General features: G+C 32.1%; 2 protein-coding genes across 4 annotated transcripts; one reads left to right on the top strand and one right to left on the bottom strand.

Moving 5' to 3' along the window:
• The first annotated feature begins 10,234 nt into the window (after positions 1-10,234).
• Positions 10,235-13,433, top strand: LOC120067462 (squamosa promoter-binding-like protein 5). 2 transcript variants are annotated; one of them, XM_039019027.1, is made up of 3 exons: positions 10,235-11,170; positions 11,298-11,419; positions 11,946-13,017. In XM_039019027.1, the coding sequence occupies exons 1-3, from the start codon at positions 10,641-10,643 to the stop codon at positions 11,972-11,974; spliced, it is 681 nt and encodes a 226-aa protein (XP_038874955.1). In that variant the 5' UTR covers positions 10,235-10,640; the 3' UTR covers positions 11,975-13,017. The 2 variants fall into 2 exon arrangements, with proteins under 2 accessions (XP_038874955.1, XP_038874951.1); XM_039019023.1 differs by having other exon boundaries at positions 10,239-11,170; positions 12,875-13,433.
• A 1,393-nt stretch (positions 13,434-14,826) lies between these two features.
• Positions 14,827-18,377, bottom strand: LOC120082900. Of its 2 annotated transcripts, none has more exons than XM_039038313.1 (4): positions 18,044-18,377; positions 16,455-16,563; positions 15,990-16,257; positions 14,827-15,333 (listed from the first exon to the last, which is right to left on the bottom strand). In XM_039038313.1, the coding sequence occupies exons 2-4, from the start codon at positions 16,536-16,538 to the stop codon at positions 15,185-15,187; spliced, it is 501 nt and encodes a 166-aa protein (XP_038894241.1). In that variant the 5' UTR covers positions 16,539-16,563; positions 18,044-18,377; the 3' UTR covers positions 14,827-15,184. The 2 variants fall into 2 exon arrangements, with proteins under 2 accessions (XP_038894241.1, XP_038894232.1); XM_039038304.1 differs by having other exon boundaries at positions 16,455-16,549; positions 18,044-18,374.
• Positions 18,378-22,734: the final 4,357 nt, after the last annotated feature.

Below are 22,734 nucleotides of genomic sequence, written 5' to 3'. Positions count from 1 at the left end.
GAAAAAGTAAAATTATTTTGTTTTTTGGATTCTCAATAAGTGAATATTAATCTTATATTGTTGGATGTTCATCTTTCTCTGCTCTTTAAACGTAACGATTGAATTTTGACAAACATTCGTAGTTTGGTGGAACAACCTTCTCTTTCACTTTTTCTTTTTCCTTCCTATATTTTTAAAATCTTATTCAAATAAGTAAATATGTTTTTTTATTACATAGCTCAATGGACGATAAATGATATACTATAAATAAGAAAAAAGGGGAGAATTTGTTTTATCAATTAACGCATAACCGTATCTTAAAAAAGATCTACCTTAAAAGCATATTTTGAATTATATAATCTACTTGTACATTAAGGATAATGATTATGCATCGTCTATGTTGTACTTCATATCTATGTAACCCATTTTATTCAAAGTATAAAAAAAGTAATTAAAAAAACCATCACATGGCAAATTTTTATTCAACGACTACCATTTTTTTTTTTTCGAAACTATGCGTGAAGTGTAAATAGTGAATTTAGATTTTATATCTTTAGAATTACATATAAAGCAAATGTATGGCCCAAATACTCAAAAGGTAGCTAAATAAGACCAAAAGGTGGTGGTTTGGTAATGGGAGAAATGTCAAAGAACAAATGATAAGGATGTGTGTGAGTTAGTTTAAGTTGAAGTGTTGGAAGCAAAGGACTGGAGGTTGTTAGGATTTATGATGGTTGCTTCCTCTTGTTACTCTGTTTGTAACCTCACCTATATATCCCTTCTTGAAGATGACTCAAAGTTTTATGAGTCATTCGGGGGAAAAGACTATCATATGATTATAATAATTAGTAAATACTATTTCAAAATTCTAAATTAGTTACGGTCAACATTATTTTAAAACCTCATTTGCTACCGTATTTACTATTTATTATAGTTTTTACTATTTTACATTCATCATTTTTTTTATTCTTTGTTGTAGTGTTTACTATTTCTTTCTCAAGCTAAAATAATTTACACCCAAAATACAAACTATTACAACCCAATTATAATAACTTATGATTATAATAATCAACTTCTTATCCCAAACGCATCCTTAAAATTTTTTTTACGTCATCCCATTTGTGGCATGCTACCACTACAATACACGAGAAAATATTAGATATACCTTAAATTTGTAACAATTAGTTATGGAAAGACATTCAAATATTAAATTTCACCTTTAGAGTTCAGATAATAATTATTATGAAGGTAACCACGTATGCAATGGTTTTAAAATATTTATATTATTTTTTACTTTGTTTCATAGTCATTTTGTTTTTTAAATGGTTATCCATAATAGTTTTGATATTTCATAATTAAAGATTTGGAATTATTAACCAAAATTTTAAAATTATACAATCATTTAAAAAAAATAAAAATAAAACTACTTTGTGGTGTTCATCATTTGGTTTGTATTGTGAAAACATTCTAAAGAAAAATATACAACAAAAACAAATAAATAATGGTGCTTTCAACACCTTAGCTATGTAAGTCTTTTTAAAACGGTTATCTCAAACTTGTGAATTTTGGATGAATTATACATTTTATCTACAAAGTTTGAGATTTTGTGTCAAATTTAGTGCATAGGTTTCAAAATTAAACTTAAGGCTTCATCGTTTAAAAGATATAAATGGTCGATTTTGGGTCTGAATTAACAATATTTATTGGAAAAGTCTCTCCCAACTCTCCCCACCCGATAGGGGTGTTTTAGGGAAAATGCAACACTATACTGGGCCGCTCTATTCGGCCCATTACACTAATTTGGGTTGTTTGCACATGTAGTCTCTCCTTGACCGAGTCCATTTGAAAGCCTTGAAAATCCTTAGAAAAATAAAAAATTGTCACGGATAATAAACCCTATTAAGGCTAATAATTAATTACATAGTAACATTTTTTTAAAGGAATTTTAATTATAATAAAAATCTATTGGTGATAGAATCTATTATTGATAGACTCCTAATAGATTATGAGAATTGAATCTAAATTTTTGCTATATTTGTATTTTTTTTTTTGCATTGTGTTAGATTTGATAACACTCCGAGTCTAATTGCTATATTTAACTAATAGTATAAATAGTTCATATGGGATAAACAAAAGGGTCAGGCTTTTGGATTATATAATAAGGTAAGATTGGTTATTTTATCTTTTGTATTGTTCAACAATATTTTGATCTTCAACCTCTTTTGATCAAATAGTATATATTTTAACTAGTCGGACCATATTTCAGTTGGAGCATGAGTAATGTGTCCCTAACATTTTATGCCTTTTTCCTTTTCTTGAGAACTTCCGTAGGCCTATTCTACTACCATTTACCAAAACTATTTACAAGTTCGTCATTAAATAAATATTCTAATACTTGAATTTATCTCTAATCTTATATACATCCTAATCGATCCTATTTGTCCACCCTCTAAATTCTACCATTGTCATAGAAAAAAGGAATTGGATCTTATATACTTTATCGTTGTGGTAGTTTTTTTTTTCTTTTAATATAATAGTTGTTCGCACGAAAAATTTATTTCGTGGAATTTGAACTTTGTATTTGTATTAATTTGTTGGAAAGTGAATACAATCTCTAGTATTTCGATGCTTTCAAAATAAACTATAATCTTTAAGTTGGTTAATTTTTGAACGATCGGGGCTTGTTGATCTTCTTGGTCTTTGGGCTTGTAGATTCTTGGATGATCGACCTTTGGGCTTGTTCTTTCGGTTCTTTGGTCGATCTTTTTGGATGACCTTTGGGCTTGTTGATCTTTCGTGTCTTTGGTCGATCTTTTTGGATGATCGGCCTTTAGGCTTTTTGAACTTCTTGGATGATCCGCCTTCAGGCTTGTTGATCTTCTTGGATGATCGACCTTCGAACTTGTTGATCTTCTTAGATGGCCTTTGGGCTTGTTGATCTTCTTAGATGATCGGCCTTTGGGCTTGTTGAACTTTCGGTCTTTGGTCTTATTGATCTTTTTGGATGATCGGCCTTTGGGCTTTTTGAACTTTCTTGGATGATCCGCCTTCGGGCTTGTTGATCTTCTTGGATGATCGGTCTTCAGTTTGTTGATCTTCTTAGATAATCGGCCTTTGGGCTTGTTGATCTTTTGGATGATCGACCCTTCGGGCTTGTTAATCTTCTTTAAGGTGTTCGCACAAGGCTTCCGTTAGAAACCTTCGTGGAGTTGAACTTAATTGGTGTTGATGTTGATTTGATGCGATGTGGTTCGATCTCTAGTACTTGATCCTCTGATTCTCTCTCGGTTGAATGTGTCAGGCTTTTGGATTATATAATAAGGTAGATTGGTATTTTATCTTTTGTATTGTTTCAACCAATATTTTAGATCTTCAACCTCTTTTAGTCAAATAGTATATATTTTTAACTAGTCGAACCATGTTGGAGTTGAACATACAATAATTCAGTTGAAGCATGAGTAATGCGTCCCTAACATTTTATGCCTTTTTTCCTTTTCTTGAGAACTTCCGTAGGCCTATTCTACTACCATTTACCAAAACTATTTACAAGTTCGTCATTTAAATAAATATTATAATACTTGAATTTATCTCAAACTTATATACATCATAATCGATCCTATTTGTCCACCCTCCTAAATTCTACATCGTCATAGAGAAAAAAGGAATCGGATCTTATATACTTTATCGTTGGGTAGTTTTTTTTTTCTTTTAATATAATAGTTGTTCGCACGAAAAATTTATTTCGTGGAATTTGAACTTTGTATTTGTATTAATTTGTAGAAAGTGAATACAATCTCTAATACATAGGATGCTTTCAAAATAAACTATAATCTTTTAAGTTGGTTGATTTTCTTGAATGATCGGCCTTTGGGCTTGTTGATCTTCTTGATCTTCTTGGATGATTGACCTTTGGACTTGTTGATCTTCTTGGAGGATCGGCTTTTGGGCTTGTTGGATGATCATCCTTGGTCTTGTTGATCTTATCGGCCTTTGGGCTTGTTGATCTTCTTGGATGATCGACCTTTGCGCTTGTTGATCTTCTTGGATGATTGGTCTTTGGTCTTATTGATCTTTTTGGATGATCGGCCTTTGGGCTTTTTGAACTTCTTAGATGATCTGCCTTCGGGCTTGTTGATCTTCTTGGATGATCGGCCTTTGGGCTTGTTGATCTTCTTGGATGATCTACTCTTTGGGCTTGTTGATCTTCTTTAAGGTGTTCACACAAGGCTTCTGTAAAAACTTTCATGGAGTTAACTTAAGTTGGTGTTGATGTTGATTTGATGCGATGTGGTTCGATCTCTAGTACTTGATCCTCTGATTCTCTCTCGGATGAATGTGTATGCTTGATGTTTAGAAGTGGGGCATGTGGATGTTTTAAGCTTCGAGTCTTGGAAGAATGTTTGTATCTTCAAAGGACTTCAGTTTTCAAACGTGGTAAGAATGCTTGTATCTTCAAAGAACTTCAATCTTCATAATGCTTGTATCTTCAAAGGACTTCAGTCTTCAGAATGCTTGTATCTCCAAAGGACTTCAGTCTTCAAGCATGGTCAGCTTCAAGAGTCAAAGGGTCTTCTGATTATAGAGAATTCCCTATAAACTCTCTCGAGTATGGAATTGCTGACCTCTCCAAATGAGGAGAGCTTCTCTATTTATAGAGTTTATAGATGGGTTTGGGCTCGGTTGATCTATGGGCCTAGCCTTTGGGCCCAATTAGTTGGACTTGAGCTTAATTGGTTCATGGGTCTAGCCTTTGGTCCCAATTAATCGGATTTAGGCCTGATTTGACATTTGGGTCAAATTCAACTTATTTTTGGGCTTAGTTGGACTTTGACCCAAATAATAATATCAAATTGGGCCAAATTAATCTTATATGATTCAATGGTCATGATAAAAACACGTGGCGTCATCGAAATTTGTCTGACATATGTCAACTCCTAATTGATCTCAAATTTAATGATTTGGAATTTCGTCATTAATTTAGTAAATGACGTGACAACTTGTGATTGGTCCAAAATTTCTCATTCAAGAATAGTATTAGAGAAATTTGAACCGTATACCTCTTGATCATCGAGACATACCACATGTCAGTGAAGATGCGCTCTATTTGGTTGTATGTGTTGGATATTTATAACAAAAGAAACTGAAACGTTTGAATATTGAAACATGAACAGTTAAATTTAATTATGTAGATTAAATTCAAAAGTAGAAACTTTCAAATTGGATTGAAATTTCAAACTAGATAATGTTTCATGTGTAAACTTAACATATATGAAAGTTGTTTAAAAAAACATATAAAGTTGTTGGCCTATAAATAACAACTTGGTTTTTCATTCTTAACATCACATTCCAAATCTAAGAGTTCTCTCTTTTATTTATTTATTTTGATGTTGAGTTGAGAGCAATTATCCAAAAAATCTGCAAGATCCGAGTAGTTCGAGGTTGCAGTTCTACCAAAATTAGTTGTTGTATGATGTTGAGACAGTCGTTATAGTCTGCTTGTAGCCCATGCAGAGCGAATAATTATATTAAAGACAATGCTTATCAGAAGCATGTCTTGATTGTGTTTTGAATCTCCAAAAATTTTGAGATATTTTCAATTTTCTTTTGTTATTTCCATGTCTAAGCATTGCTACACCATATGACTTACGTTTGAGTTTGAATATTATATACTGAGCGTATTGTTTCTAGTTGAGGATATGCTAGTGTATTAAGTTATTATTTTCCACCCATGTGATGATAGTAGTTGGATATATATATATATATATATATATATATATATATATATATGATTTTATGAGTGGGTAAAAGTTGTTTTTGGATTGGAAGGGAAGTGAAGTGAATTGTTGTTGGTTGGAAAGGTAGAGATAGAAATGGAAAATAAATGGGTGGGGGAGAGACATAGACGAGGGTAAGCAAATAATTGAGAAGAGAGAGAGAATTTGGAGTTGAACTGCAAAGGCAAAGGCAAAGGCTGAGAGAGATAAGAGTAAATAGTTTGGCAGAGAATCAGGACCCACCCTCCTTCCTTTTTATGACTTCACCCATCACAAACCAAAATTTAGGGGCCCATCTTGACTCAGCTTGATGGAACCCTAACACACACCCCCCCACCCATCTATAGTTTTACAAAATTAATGTAAATTTTACCCTAAACTCATCATTTTTATTTTATTTTAATACTTTTTCTTTTACATTTCATGGATGAACTTACCAATCAAGCCTTTAATTTTTGGGTACTCAGTAAAATTTTATTGTTAATATGTTTTAATTTTGTAGTGGTTTCAACCAACTTACAATTTAGGAGTTTTTTTTTTTAAAAAAAAAAATGTCAAAGCCACCTTATAGTGACCATTGCAATTACACCCTCAAACTTTTAATTGAAAAAATTAAAGGTTAAAATTGAACTTTCAAACTTCAATAGTTGTAAAAATTGAGCCATCATACTTATATAATTGTTACAATTTTTATCATTATGTAAGTTTGATAGCTCAATTTTAACATTCTATAAATTTTAAAATTTTGTGGGTATAATTACAATTAACGCCTTACTTTAGAGTTAATTTTTACCATTGGTTTATCTTTTTATCTTTTTTTTTTTTTTTTTAAATCACAAGACAGTAAAAATAAGTTTGGAGAGATTAACGGTCCCCTCTTTCAAATATGGAGGGCAGAAAATATAAATAAAAAATAAATTAAAAAAAAAGATTATATGAGAGTTTGCGAAATCCAAATCTATCTCATCTGTTTCATTAAAAGAAACAACCTAATCTCATCATACACCAATCTGGGTTTTGGAGTACATTTGCAGTTTGTTTGTTTGTTTTTTTTTTTTTTTTTTGGGTTATAATATATATAAATAAGGAAATAAAAAAGAAAAAGGGGTACACGTGTCAAACACCCACTTTAACTCATTCCCAAAACAAAATTACGATTTCCCCCCTTTACTACACAAACAACTTTGACATTTTTTGTTATGCAAATCAGATTGGAGAGATCTTTGGACATGTACTCTCAAGATATACTTGTCTTTGCTGCTTTCCCGCCGTACACGTGGCAGAATCCTATCAGACTTCATGTCTCTTCTCTGGGTCCCATTTCTCTTCTTTTCATTTTGCTTAATCAGACCTTTTAGGTCCCCTTTGCTCAGTTTTTAATTTATATTTCATTTTTATTGGGCCATCTAATCTATTTATAGATTATGTTACGCTAACCTTAGTTATCACCGGTAGGGTAGTCAAAAAAATCTGATAATCTAATATATGTATTATTAACTTTATGTATTGGATTGGTTCATGGGTTCACCTAATATAATCTAAATCAACTTGAATTTATTATTAATTTTAAAAATACACATTTTGTTTATTATTTATACCTACATTGATTTTAGTTTTATTTAATTCAAATATTTTTTTAATAATTTATTTTTCAAGAACTCTTAAAAGTAGTTTATTTGCATTTTTTTCACTATATAAATTGAAATTGAGTTGTTAATCTTAATTCAATATATGAAAATAATTAAATTGGATTTTTACATGTTTATGTTTTGCTTCTTTTTATAACAAAATTTTAAGTAAAGGACCCGATTAACCCGAACCAACCCAACCCAAATATTTCATGATTGGGTTAGGTTGGGTTCATTTTTTAATAAGGGTTATTTGGATTGAAGAAATTTACAATCTAATAATTGAGTTTGGTCTAAAAAATCTTTCAACTCAACCAAATCCAACCCATAAACACCTTTAATCACCTCAACGTTGTTTAGTGGCTAATATATCATTTATTTTTATTAGCACTGGAGTTTGAATTTTCACTATATGTCAAATGAATATTACTATTAAAATCAAAGAGCCTCAAATAATGGTTGTCCTAAAAGTAAATCACGCATTCTCGTCTCTTCGTTTTCCCTCTCCACTGTCATTTTTGGTTGAATCTAATTATTAAAAAGTGATTAATTTGATTAACAACTACTTGCCTTACTTCGTTGAGGGAAAGAATGCACTTAAAAGAGATTGACTCTTGATGAGGAATTTATGTTTAGTCTCCCCTTTATACCTTGTTTGAAATCGATGTGTTAATTGTGTAATCTGATCCGCTACTGGATTTTTATTGATTATTTTGTTTCTTCTAATTCAAAAGTTCACGAGACGCATAGGGTCTTCAATTTTTCTAATAAAATTTTGGATCATCTTGACTTTGGAGACTCTATGAAGGTTTTTTTTTTAAAAAAAATATATAATAATAATAATAATTTCACATGTATAAAAATGAAGAAAAGGAATTGAGGGGGGGCTTCAAAGAGAATGGTGAGGAGTGGTCACAATCAGCCACTCTGGGTCAATCTTTGCTGTTTTTGGGAAGATCTTCAGGTGGGCCCCAACTTTAACACGTGTATGGCCTATATCCTTTTCACTATTTTCTCTCTCCACTTTACTCTCTTTCTCTCACCTCGCATTTAATGAACCTATTCCAAACAACTATTTTACACTTTTTTTTTTCTCTCTCACAAATTAATAACTATTTGATTTTAATTTTTAGTTTTAGAAATTAAATTTAAAAAACATTAATAGAAAATGGACACATTGTAAATGAAATGGTAACAAACCAAACACGATTAGAAAATATAAAATTGTCGTTTTAATGTAATAATAGCAATAATTTGCTTTTATTTTGATTGACTAATTAAACAAATTTATTTAATAATATTTAAAAAATCTAAGCTTCATTTACCTTCATCATATGCTTTGACATCATTCTAAATAATCGAATAACTTTAACATTTTCTTTCATTTCTTTAATACGTAGGATGAGAAAATTGAACTTCTAACTTTAAAGCTGATACTACAAGCATTATACCAATTATTTTATGCTCATTTTGATGACTGACTCGAAACTTAACTTGATAGATGAAAATAAATTATATATATCTAAACATGAAAAGGAAGGAATTTACCTATTTAGAATGTTTTATCTTAATTTTCTAATTTGAAGAAAAAATATGAGAGAGTTATTGGAAGAGATGGCTAATGGCACACAAGAGAATTAGGCATACCTTGTGTGGAAATATCGTCACTTGGTCACCCAAGTCAAGTCAAGAAAGAAGGTGAGGATATAAGGTTCATTTCACGTCATGTTGGAAATTTCAAAGTATTTTGAATTTATTAAATGTCACTAATATAGTTGGTTGATTTATTTGATAAAGTCTTCCCAATGTGACTATTTCATAATAATCGTTATAGATGGATTCAAATTCTTTAAACTTCCAATAAGTATGAGAAAAAAAGATTGAAGTCGTTATCTCTCATATATGTATAAAAAAATGAAAAACTATCAGTAAGTAATAAATTTTCATAGTGTAAAGTACAATTCATAATATTATATTATCGTCGACATATTGATATTTCCACGTTTCTATAGATTTGATATCGACATGAGAGGTGAACCAAAATTTATATTATATCGTAGAAAAATTCACAAAACATAAAAGTTAACCTATAAAATACATTAATATAAATTATAGTAGATATATTAACTCGTTTAATCATAAAAGATTTATTTATTAATTTAGATTGATTTGTTTTTATAATTTTTTTTAGAAATATCTATACATATCGATATTTAGTAGAATTAAAAACTTAGTATTAGTCTCTCTCTTGTACTAATACTAAGACATGTCTGAGCAGCTTATCCAGTCTTTTCAACTTTTTTTTTCCTCTCTCTTAGCTGAGTTGGTTGGGACTGTTCCAATCCTAATACAAAAGGATGGTCCACTTTAACTATTGCCACGTGCGTACCAACAGCCAACACAGTAGCCTCACGTGCCACACTCTGCCATTAGATAGCAATTATTTGAAAACCTCCCTTCAATCTATAATGTATTTTTTTTTTTTTTTATAAAAAAAATGGACAATGGAACCTTTTATTTTTAGATTATTAATATAACACTATATCAATTAATATATATTTATTTTGATACAGTTTTTAACATTTATTAGAGGTATATTATTAGATAATTTAGATTTGTTTTGAAATTTATTGATAATAAGATAATCCATCCACTATAATTAATTAATCTATCTTAATTAGGTAGAATAATCCATCGATTATTTGGACTTCCAATTACAACCAACTATTGTAATGTACGATTAACTACTGTAATACGAGTTTCAAATCACTATCGTTTATCGTGATTGTTGAGAAAAGTTGAAAATATTTTAAATTTATATTTAAGGTTGATTAGAAAACATATAGAATTTTTAGACCCACATTTGAGAAAAATTGAAAGGAAGTCACATATTGAGGATATTTGTTAGTGGTAAGGCATTAGTTGTTTCCCCCTCTACTGGCCTCTACTCTGTCTGTGTGCAATGGTGCAGCAGCAGCTTTTCTTGCACCCACTTTAACCCTTCCCATTGGGGATTTACAATTATATCAGAGAAGAAGACTCTTCACTGCTTCTCTCTTTCTCTCTCTCTGACTCTGTTTTTCCCGACATCAACCTCTTCTTTCCCTCTTTTGGTATAAATTCCCCAACCCCATCTCCCTCTTTCTTCTGTCACCAACCATACCACTCAATCCCCATTTCAAAAACTTAAACCCCACCATTATCATTCACTATTCTCTTTTCCTTCTTCTTCCTTCATCCTTTTTTGCAGTTCCCTAAAATGGAGATGGAGATTTGCGGCAACTTGATGGGACACTCCAATCCCACCAGAGACCACAATCCCGACGCCGCCACTAATCTTTCTTGGTCCAATAATAATACCAACATTTGGGAGCTCAATTCCGAACCCATCTCCTCCTCTCCTCACGCCCTTTGGCTCCAACCCCACGAGGCCGACCACCGCCAGTTTCTCTACCCCGGAGAACATCAGCCCGGCCATTTCCACCCGGACCCTCACTTGATGTGCTTGAAGCTCGGCAAGAGGCACTACTTCGAGGACGCCAACGCTCCCTCTGTCGTGGGAGGTTTCTCCGCCGTGGGGAAGAGAGGGAAGGCGTTATACGCCACCGATGGAGGGGGTTACGGCCCAGTTCCGATGACCGTACCACGGTGCCAAGTGGAGGGCTGCCACGTGGCGCTCGTGAATGCTAAGGACTACCATCGTAGGCATAGGGTTTGCGAGATGCACTCAAAGGCTCCCAAAGTTGTGGTTGTTGGCTTAGAGCAGAGGTTCTGCCAGCAGTGTAGCAGGTCCTCTTCCCCTCAATTCATTTTGTTGTTAGTTTTTACATAATAATAATAATAATAACAACAATAATAATATAATTAAATTTGATTTATTAATACCAGCTAAATAACAACAATTGGACAATTTTAGGTTTCATGTGATTTCTGAGTTTGATGATTCCAAGAGGAGCTGTAGGAGGAGACTAGCAGGCCACAATGAAAGAAGAAGAAAGAGCTCTCATGAATCTGTTGCAGCTAGGAACTCTACCCAAGGTACCAATCTCCTTTATTTTTCACTTCGCTAACGTGAATATAGTTCAACAATAATCTAATTGACCATAAACTCTCAATATCTAAAGGAAAAACAAAAAATGTCTTGAGAATCGTTAATTTTTAAGACTATGTCCGATGACCATATCATTTTTTGTTTTTGGTTTTTGATAATTGTGATTATTTTCTCGAATTTTCTTATTCGTGATTTTTTTTCTATATAAACATACTTAATTTTCAAAAACGGAAAAACATAAAGTAAATGATTATCGAATATGGTCTAAAAAGGCTTTTATCTTAATTTCAGGTTCTATGTAAGTATTTTATAAAAGTGGTTGGTAATGGAAGTACAAAGGCAAACAAAAAAAGTAAAGAGAATGAGTAAAGAATATGGAATTTGAAGTTCATTTGTTGAAATAGTAAAGCATGCTGATGAATAATGATTGAAGAAGAAACGCAATTAATCATGGCTTTAAAGAAGAATGGTTCCCCAATCCCAATTATTATCTTTTGTTCTTTTGTACAACAGGGAATAAAGGAAAGGAAGAAGAAAGATGATTTTTTAGTTTCCTTCTGCTTCAACATCAAACTTTTAAAGTCTGAAAGCGATAGAAAAGGACTGCTCTTCATATTTTTCAAATTACTTTTTATGAGCTTTAAATTGCAGCCTTAATCCAACACTTCTAAACTTGTGTCTAAACAAATTTTTTAGTTTTACAAGTTTCAAAAAGTGTTTATGTGAAAACTTTGGAAGGAAACAAACCAAATCTTTTATTTTAGAGTCTTTTTAGTAATTATTTAGAGCCCGTGTTCGACCCTGAAGATGACACTCTGTCCGATAACTATTTCGTTTTTTGCTTTTTAGTTTTTGAAAATTAAATCTATTTTCTTTTCATTTCTTCTTAATTATCATGTTTGAATTTTTAGCCAAATCTAAAAGCTATTTTTTTAGTCTTAAAAATTGACTTAGTTTTCTAAACTAAAACTAGATAACAAAAGAAGAAATTTAGAGATGAAAATACTGTCTATAAACTTAATTTATAAGAAACAAAATGATTAATAAACATGTCTTTAGTCTTTAATTTTTTGTAAATTGTGCTTCTTTCTCAGCATTTTCTTACTCGAATTTTTATTTCCAATGCAAATATTTGGATTTTTTTATTTTAAAAAATTCAAATTTTAGATTCTGAAAACATTTTTAAAATGTAGACTACGTTTAGTAGTGTTTATAATAAGAAAAATAAGCAAAATCCAAATGATACCGAAAGAGGCCTTTAATATTTGGGTTTTATTTTTTGGGTTTGATTGTTTGTTTTTTTATTTTTATTTTTATTTTTATTTTTTAGAAATTTCCTTCGAGTACAATGGGGCACTCAAAGGGGGGAAAAGAAAGGTTTTAATGGGATTATAACGGAAATGAAATTGATTCTGCCCTTAAAAACGGGGGGGAAATTGCAGAAAACAAGTCGATGACAGGTGGAATTGCATACACACCATCCCCGACGGGACGTGCTCTCTCTCTTCTGTCATCGAAGAACGATTCATGGACCAACTCATCGGAGCTTTCTCTGAGGTCGAGCGCAGCGCTCCGGGAACTGATAGCGGAGAATCGCGCCGCCATCCTCGCTCGGCAGTTGATTCTTGACAGAGATTGGCACTCAAACCACGCGGCGGCGGCGGCGGCGGATGATTTTGGAGGCGGAGGCGTTGGATTCCATCAGCAGCAGGGGTTGTATTGCCAGCAGCAGCAGCAACAGAGCTGGGAGAGGATGGATGAAAATGGCGGTTCGCACGTGACGCTGGATCTGATGCAGGCGCCGAGCACGGCGTTTGGGCTGCTGTCTATGAGAGGGAAATCGAAGGAAGAAGATGAAGAATGTTGCGAGTTATGGAACTCCTTCAACGACCACGACTCTCATGTTGTTTAAAATTATGTTATAATTAATTATAAATGTATATGCTCTGGAATCATTAACATTTCGAAGTTCTATAATTCTTTCTTCATCACTCGCATCAATTCTTTTCTTTCCCACCCATTTTTCTACTCTTTTATTTTTCATTCATCCACATAATTATGTTTGAATTGATTAAAAGTTGACTAGTTGTAAACACTAATTAATTAATGTTTTTAAATCGTAGAACCTATGAAGTCCTTAGATAATAAGTAGAGTTAACCACTCAACTTCCAGACTCTAATTCATTGGACCGAACACATCCTTATGAGGCTAATATAAGATTTTTGAACTAATAATTTATTAGTGAACTATACAGGTGTAGGAATCTTCATGATTGTATGAGGTTAGCTTTAATTTCGTTAAAAAATGGAAGCTTTTGCACAAATGATTTAGGAGAACTAATCTTCTTAAGTTGCACACTTTTTCCTCCAATCAAAACCATCCAACCAGCTGCTTACTTAACCTACTAAGTGACTTTTATTCATTTTTCCTTATCCTTTGGAGCCTTAAATAACCTATTAAACTAAATTAATTTTAGATTTTAGGAAATTAATTCAAAAATGATTTTCCAAGCCAAATTAGTCTAACTCCGTCTCGACCAACTTGTATTTCCCACAAAATTTGTTCTTTCTTTCCTTGTAACACTTAGCCAAACACAACTTCTATTCACCAGTCAAAGTGCCAATCATGATAAGTTGCTCCAACAATAACAAGCATTAATATGTTTCTAAAAGAACTTGCATTTGTCAAATAATTTCCAACTTTAACTTCAACATTTAGCATCAAAACTTTCTTAGGTCATACAATCCAAGTAATCCATTTATGTACATACTAAACTCACTTATTTAGGTTAATCTTAAACATAAACAAGAGGAAAAGGGACGAGGACTTACAAGTCCGTACCCCTTTTTATGAATTTCGTCCTCAAAATTTAGCTAAAAATCATCAGAGAAAAACTGAGAATATTTGGCTCTCATCTATTGTTCGCTTTCCCCGGTTGCTTCTTACACTGCATGGTCTCTCCATAATACTTTGACTAGTGGAATCGTCTTGTTTCTCAATACTTACTCCTTCCCGTCTAAGATTTGTACAAGTTCTTCCTCATATGACAGATTTTCCTTAAGTTACAATGGTTGTGATTCTAAAACATGAGACAGGTCCAAAATATATTTACGCAACATCGACACATGGAACTATTCTTTTCTTAAAGAAGCATATCTACATTACAAACATACAATCTCACTGGCATTTAAATTTTAACAAACTCAACTGACTTGATTAATTATATTAATATTGCAGTAAAATTGACATAAACATGCTGCAAAGTCTGACAGTAGGTTCCATCTTTGCCCCCATAAAATCAAACCATGGAATTAATATAATCATCGAGCTTGCAATGCTAAAATTTTTGGGCTAGGCCAAAATTGTAACGCAGATTACTACACATCAATCCAGTAGGCAGAATAATTTAGAGAGCAAATGTATCATTATAAGACAATCAGACAAGTCCAGAATCCCATCAGTTCAGACTAAATTCTTACATGCTACTAGTCTAGTTCTGCTAGCACCAATGCAGAGCTGGATGTAATATTCAAAACTGTCACACAAACAAGACTTGGAGATATTATCCATTCTAAGGCTACCCAGCATGCACAACTTGAATAGTCAATAGAATACAGTAACAAGTGAAAAAGAATGTACTTGGGTTCATTTTGACACTTGAAGGAGAACCAGTGCTCCATCAGCAACAAGGCTCCTGGATGAACACAATTCCCACCTCCTCATCATTCACATTGGAGTAGGAATGGGAAAATCATTTTGGTTTGTCTGTCAATGTCACCAATGACTTGAGCACCCCTGGACTGATCTTGTCAGCTAGGGCACCTTTTTCTGAAATCAGAAGGGACTGATCTTTTACGTAACTCTGTAATTTCTTTGCCTCAAAATCGAGTTTCGACTGATCTGCCATGTGAAAGGGATACACACCAGAAACAATAATTCAACTGTCAAAATAAAGTGAAAGCTCTACAAACTCCAAGTGGATGAAATCAATGTTACCGGTAGAAAATGGTACTGAATATTGTATTCTTTAAGAAAAAAATAATAACAATAAAATGAATTTAAGAAACCCACATGTATAGCACTTAAAAATGGGAGAGGAGCTTCATTAGTTCAAAATGAGAGATGCATATATGCTTCTCATAACTACTAAATCATTCATCAAAAACAAAAAAAATTCAATCAATTTGAAAAATGAGAATTCTCTGTTTCAATCCATCTTGTTTTTGAACACAAGGGAAATCTCCACAAAAACCACAAACAGTATACACCACCCTTGCCATGTCCCCATTCAACTTAAGAGAAGCCCTTTGGCCACTGCAGATTATAATGACAAACAGCTTCCACGAAATTATTCAACCCGAAGCTCCGAGGATTTAACTTTAGCCATTAACAGGTTAAGTAAACAAACATGGAACTGCATATGTTTTAACGAATTTTAATGGATTATTTCTTAAAGAGCCATGCACTAATAAATGACATAAAATTAACAGCATTAGACAAAAAAAAAAAGAAAAAGAAAAAGAAAAAGAAAAAAAAAAATGTGTCCCAGCAGTAACCTGTCTCCAGGATTGTATGAGAAGCATGAAATGGTACCCTGGCGAACAAATCAGTTCCTGGGAACATCATCCAAGTGCGCTCATTAGAATCATGATTCCCACAGGTAGTGCAAATCTCCTTCACCAGTGGCCTCGATTCAGAACCCCCCACCTCCTTCATTATTGACTCAAAAGGTGATGGAACACTAGACTTTGTTGTTCTCGCTTGCCTCCTCAAAGCAGTCAATGCTTCTCTATTCCCATTTCTCACTCTATCATTTTCAACCAACTGACATTTTGATGCCAAAACAACGATGGTCACTTTACCTTTTTACGTCTCAAAGTTACAGAACAATTTCATTTCAATGATAGACAAATTGTGACACTGCAATTCCAATTTTCACCACGAAGAAAGTATATTGCAAGTAGGAACTACATGTAATCTTGTAAGCCAAGTTGCCAAACTTCTAATATATATAAGCTTACTTCGTTGCGGGCTAGGAGGAGATGCTCTGCTTCAGCTTCTAGCTCTATTAAACTCTGTTGAAATTGTCTCATTGTCTCATTCATTTTATTCCAACCTAAATAGTTCACTCTGAGACATCATCAATAACGTCTAAACATGAAATACAAAGAGATAATCTTTCAGACTCCAAAAGCAAATATGAAAAAAATGAAAGTTATTTACTATGGGTACACATCAACCGAGCATTCTTATGGACGTACATATCTTTGTAGTGTTCTTTGGTCTGGTTATTTATTATGCTATTTTATGGTGTAAATTATCTAACATCTTTGCTTCCTATAGTAGTTATGCTACTCTTTCTTCCAATCGGGAAAGATTTTTGCAACCATCATGGATCATACTTTAATTTTGTAAATTCCATGCATCAATGAAATTGTTTATTATTATTAAGAAGAAAAAAGTTCACAAAAGTTCACATAGACAAACAAGAATCACCGACTTCACTAATGATAGCTCGTGCCATTACCTAAAGAGGGCTTGCAAATTTAGGTAACAACCACTCTTCTTAATCGCTCTTGCGCAAAATTACTAAAAAAACCAGTCAAAATTGGAAAGAACAAAGAAAGGTAAACCAAAGGAAAACCACTTTGTCTCTTCGAAAATATTCGTAGATTTTGATCAGTGTTGCACTTGTACAGCATCAAGCAGAATGCGTCCTCTGCTAGACTTTGCTTGCTTGGCTTGGTTAATTTAATTATTCTACAGTTACATCCAAACTCCAAGAATAAATTTCGAAGGAGGAAGAACATTTGGCGCAGTTATTCAGAAGAATCCCTCAACCATCCAACAATACAAGATGGAGGAAGGAACTAAAGAGAAACCTAGAAAGGGATCAAACAGAAATTTTCTGTCATAAATTTAACCAGTTACTGAATATAAATCAATTTGGTTTTTTCTTCAACTGTGTATAGAGAAAATCGTTTTTCTTTTCTTTATGACTATATCTATAATCTACATCCATATCTATATCCATACTATCTATAAAAATGGCTTTAAGAGATGAATGAATTTTTAGGTCTCTTTCACCCTTCCACTTCTAAATATTTTCTACACCTTTCTAAATCAAGCCCATCAAGTAAAAACCATATAGACGGCTCCTATTTCAGATACAATCAAAGTATCATTGGTAATTGTATTGTTCAAGATTTTTACTTTTCAAAAAATACTCATTGTCTTCTTCCAACTAAAACCCACAAATACGAATATGGTTAAGGTTGTTCAGTCAATCAAAATAACTCCTATAAACTAGGTATTAAAGAGAATTTCATAAGGCAAGGATTACACTTCAACTGATTGTAGAGAAGTAAAGAAGAAGGGAGAAGCTGGAAAATTCACAATCGCATAAATAAGGCATTTTTTTGCGAATACGAAAGAGATATACAAATGATCAAAGCCTCATCATTTGAAAGACATGCAAAAAATCAAAAAGCAGTTCGAAAAGGCTCAATTAGCCAGAATGTCGTCGGACTCCTCCATTTTTGCGTTAGACCAGTCCTAATTTGTGTTTTTCAAGTGAGAAGGAAGACATGGATAGAGATTGAGAGAATACCAGTAACAATAAAAGGGGCAAAGCCAGAAGCACTGAACAGGGGAGATGCAGCAGCGACAGTGAGCTGCTGAAAGAGAGGGGAAGAAGGCGTGAAGCAGAAAAAAAGTTGAAGGGAAACGTCAGTGACTTGATACCCACAATGGTCCTCTACGCAGAGTCCCACAAAGTCGCGATTCAGCTTCTAAACCCGGTGACCCGCTGCAATTTTCTTCTCTTCTGGTTGCTGAGTGGTTTTTTGTTTTTTCCTCTATCTCTATCTTCTGCGGCTGCCCTTCTTCTTCCCCCTTTGCCTTTCACGTTGAAGATGAAGGGGAAATTGCTAAAAATAGATTTTTTTTTTTTTTTTTTTTTTAAATTTTAAAAATAAGGGTGTTAAGGATTTTTGGGACCCTTTTTAAAAATTAGTTTTGGGACAAATTAGATGTGAATGGACCATATTATCCTTAAATGAAAACAAAAAATCATTTTATTAATTTCCTCAATGTCCAATCTCGAAATCTATAACCCTAAATTAATTTTATATTTATTTTAAGTGATTTATAATGGTTTTATAGCAAATTTTTTAGTTTTTTTTATTTTTTTAATCTTACGTATCTTCCAAACTTCAAATGTTTAGTCCCAAATCATTTATATATTAGTTTGAGGTTTTATGATGGTTTTACACATATTTTAGGGAAGTTTTTTAATTATTGTTTTTTCATCATGCAACATCTTGCAAATATCTCACAACTCTCAAAATTCAAATGTTGAACTCCAGATAAATTATATATTTATGGTAACAATTGGTTTTTTAAAGATATATATATATATATTTATCATATATTTTTTTTTAATTTAAAAGATTTCATTTAACACTCATAGATTTGTTTAAAAAGAGGATAAAAAATTCTTTTTATTTAATTAATTAGTTTTTTTTTAAAAAAATAAAACAAAGAGCCTTTAGGGTTTAGACCATGATTTCTTTATAAAGATCACTTAACCTTAACTCTATTTTTTAGTGGTCTTTCACGACAAAAAGAAAAAAAAAAGGACGTAGTCTAAGTTTTTCCTCCGAGAAAGAAAAAAAAAAAACGTAAACCCTTTCCCTTTATTTGAATAGTTAACTTTTGTTAGAAGGATTATTGGTTCTAAATTCTCTTGATTGGGATAAAATGAATTTTTGCAATTTTTTTTTAATGTTTTGGTTCTGGTTTTGTATAATTTTATTAGTCAATGTTTATTCTTCCAAGATTCTTAGTTTAGATTGAAAGTATTGAAAAGTGTGGTTTTTCCCAGAAAAAAAAAATCAGATTTAATTTTTTCTTAATTCATGATTGTTTTGGTGTAAATATCTTGCTTTTGGTTTTTGTTTTAGAATTTTTAACATATAACATAAAACACAACATGCATCCACGATGCAGTAAAGGTTAAACATGAAATAAAAGTTAATTTTACCGAAAAGAATAAAGAATAAAAGTTAATTTTACCGAAAAGAAGAAAGAATAAAAGTTAATTTTACAGAAAAGAAGAAAGAATTCACCTTTGAACAAGTGTTTCTTTAAAAAAAAATTGCATCTTCTTCTTCCTCAACGAACTGATCTTCCATGGACAGTACGAAGATGCCACCATCGAATTTTAGTACGAAGATGCCACCATCGAATATTCCCAACTATTCTCTTGACTGGTTTGTGGGAACCGACTTTTTAAAAGACATAGGGAATATTACATTTTCTTGAGAGAATTGAGAGGGAGAAATACTTTTCTACAATAACGACACTCGTAAATAAACTTCCCACCTCTTAATACGTGAAGTGGAAATTAATTTGAAATAACTTCGAGTTCTTTTAATTTTAATTATATGAAATATAACTTATTTAGTTAAAATAAATAAATAATTAATTAATATTTTAATTAAATATCTCATATTTAATTAAATGTACATTTAAATCACATTCAAATGCATCTCTCTTGTAACATATAGTTTTAATATGAATCTCTTTCATATTAAATTTTAACCAATAGTTTTAATATGAATCTAATTCATATTATTTTAATATTTGAATCATATGAATATGTTAAATCTCTTTTTATTATAAATTTTAATTTTGAAATATATTCACAATTAATTTTATACATAATGTTTTTATACATTATATTAATTATATCATGTACAATTAATGTTATTCTTTTATTTAATTTGAGCCATTCAAATTCTTTAAAAAACTCTTGGTTCTTGTTTATCGGTTCTAAGCTAATAGAGAGACATAATAGATCTACATATTGGAATCTCAAATGATTCGACATTAACTAGTTAAACTCTTTAATTATGTTAATAAACATTCATTGACTGTGGAATATTTATGCATCCATGAATTTAACCACAACAGTAAATCAATCCTAAAAGAGAATCTTCTCCACTAATCTCAGTCTTGGATTGAGTGGTGGAACTCTAGTTGGGAGAGAATTTTGGTGGCTTTTGGAGAGGGTTTGAGAGGAAAAAAAAAAAGTTTAGCAGAATTTCCAAAAAATTCAGCATGCATCCTCTTAATCTCAGAAAGTTTGAAGCATTTAATCAATTACATCATCTTGACACTTCAAAATGTATTATCAAAGTGGCCTATGTGTTGATTTAGGGTGAAATCCACTAAGAAATCCAGAAAATGGATGAATCCACAAAAAATCAAAAATCATTTTCAATTTTCAATTACATTTAATTTATAATTAAATGAAACATAATTTAAAAACCACTTTCTGAAATTGAGTTTGAAATTGAAATTTGATTTGATTTTAAATAAATAATTAAATAAATTTAATTAATTAATTAATTAATAATAATAATTTAATATCAAATATTAAATTAATAAAACACCTAATTCAAACATGAATCTTATTCATGTAATCAATATTTAAATCATCATTTAAATATATTAAACTCTCCAAATACATTTAATTTCAATAAATTTAAACATTAATTATATCGAGTATAATTATCCAAACTCTAAAACTGAATTTGAACATTTCAAATTCACTCAATATTTTAACTCAAGGTTTAATCTTTTACGAGCTAGTAGAGGGATCTTATGAACCTACAGATCATGAGCTTCAACTATTTGAGATTTAATTGGCTAAACTAATTAATCAATATTCGTTAACTACCGAGACATACTACTATTGTCACACCCCTCCCAGATTACCCTTCTTAATCCAGAAGTGAATGTGACGATAGTAGTTACCAACCTTTTTGTGGCACTTACTGCTTAACTAACATCCTTAACCTACTTAGATCTCTGGAATACATATATAACATTCACCAAACTAATGAAACTTTAAAAATAACCTCAGTACATCAGGGATCAACAACAACATAATTACATCATATTAACACATACAGAGTTCAGCGGTCTCAATATACTTTACTAGTCCCTAATATGAGCAACACATATATACAGAGTACATTTACAGAGTAAACACATAAAACTTCTTTCTAGACTTTGGACTTTTAACCGGAGTCCCTGAGTGGCAGAGCAGGATAACAACTAACCTCTAGGGAGATGACCACTACATGGGAAAAGAAAAACATTTGAAAGAATGAGCTACTCACCCAGTGAGTAACTTAATAAAAACATTAATATCATGCTTAAACTGAAAACTCGAAAACATAATACTGGAACTAAAATATGCCAAGCAAATATGTACATAAAACTTTTAAAATCATTGTATCTGAAACCTGAATCTTAGTTGAGAATGAACATCCATCGCTCTAATTCCTAACGTCAAGCCATGGCCAGAAGAGACCCCTACTTTGACCTCTGAACTATGGCTAGGAGAGACCCCTACGTCGATCTCTTTATTGAACTATCTATGTGCATGTGGAGTTTTCTAAGTACCATCAACACCTTAGATACATTTACTCAGATACCTTCCTTACCTTTAGTATCCGGCTCACTTAAGCTATCAAGTTCTCGAAGAGCATTAAAAAGAATAGTTTCAAATATAACATAGAAATCTCTTTAGGATACCTTCCCTACCTTCAATATCTTTTTCATTGTGTTTAGGAATACCAACACATATACTTTGATAACCTTAGGTATTTAAAACATAGTACATCAAGCTTCATTCAACCTTATCTTTAACCCTAACGCATGCTCAACAACATTAAGAGCACATATGCTTTAAAACATAATACAAATACTTGTAACATAAACATGTCATAGAATCTCCTTTTGAAGATTATCATGGTTCAACCATTGTACCAAAGCATATTTCATAAACTTTGTAACTAGCATGCGTTTATAAACTATAGAGAAATGTGTTGCTTGGAACTTCTTGTAAAATAACCATCACTCACAGCTCATCAGGGCTCTTAAATGGTTTATATGCCTCTTTTAGCTCTTCTCGGTCTGAAATGACATAATCCCTGGTTAGATTCCTTAGAATTCTTAGCAAAAAGCTTGAGGTAGCTCACTTATTGATGAAACTTTCACCAACAAAACAACATTACTAGTAAGATGATCATTATGAGCGAGATTTACCACTTCTAGTGAGATCTTCATCCTTAGAGAGATCCTCCTCTTGCTTATCTCTCGCTCACTCTCGCTAATTTTCTTATCTCTCGCTTGCTCTCGCTCACTGTGGTGAGCTGCCTGCTTAATCTTCCCAAGCAGCTGCCTGCTTACGCACCGATTCCCTGTTCCAATTTCAAAAATTCTTAA

This window comes from Benincasa hispida, chromosome 1 (genome assembly GCF_009727055.1).
Source record: "Benincasa hispida cultivar B227 chromosome 1, ASM972705v1, whole genome shotgun sequence".
Classification (NCBI taxonomy): Eukaryota; Viridiplantae; Streptophyta; class Magnoliopsida; order Cucurbitales; family Cucurbitaceae; genus Benincasa; species Benincasa hispida.
Note: the sequence above shows the minus strand (reverse complement) of the source record. Positions and strands in the feature narration are given on the sequence as shown.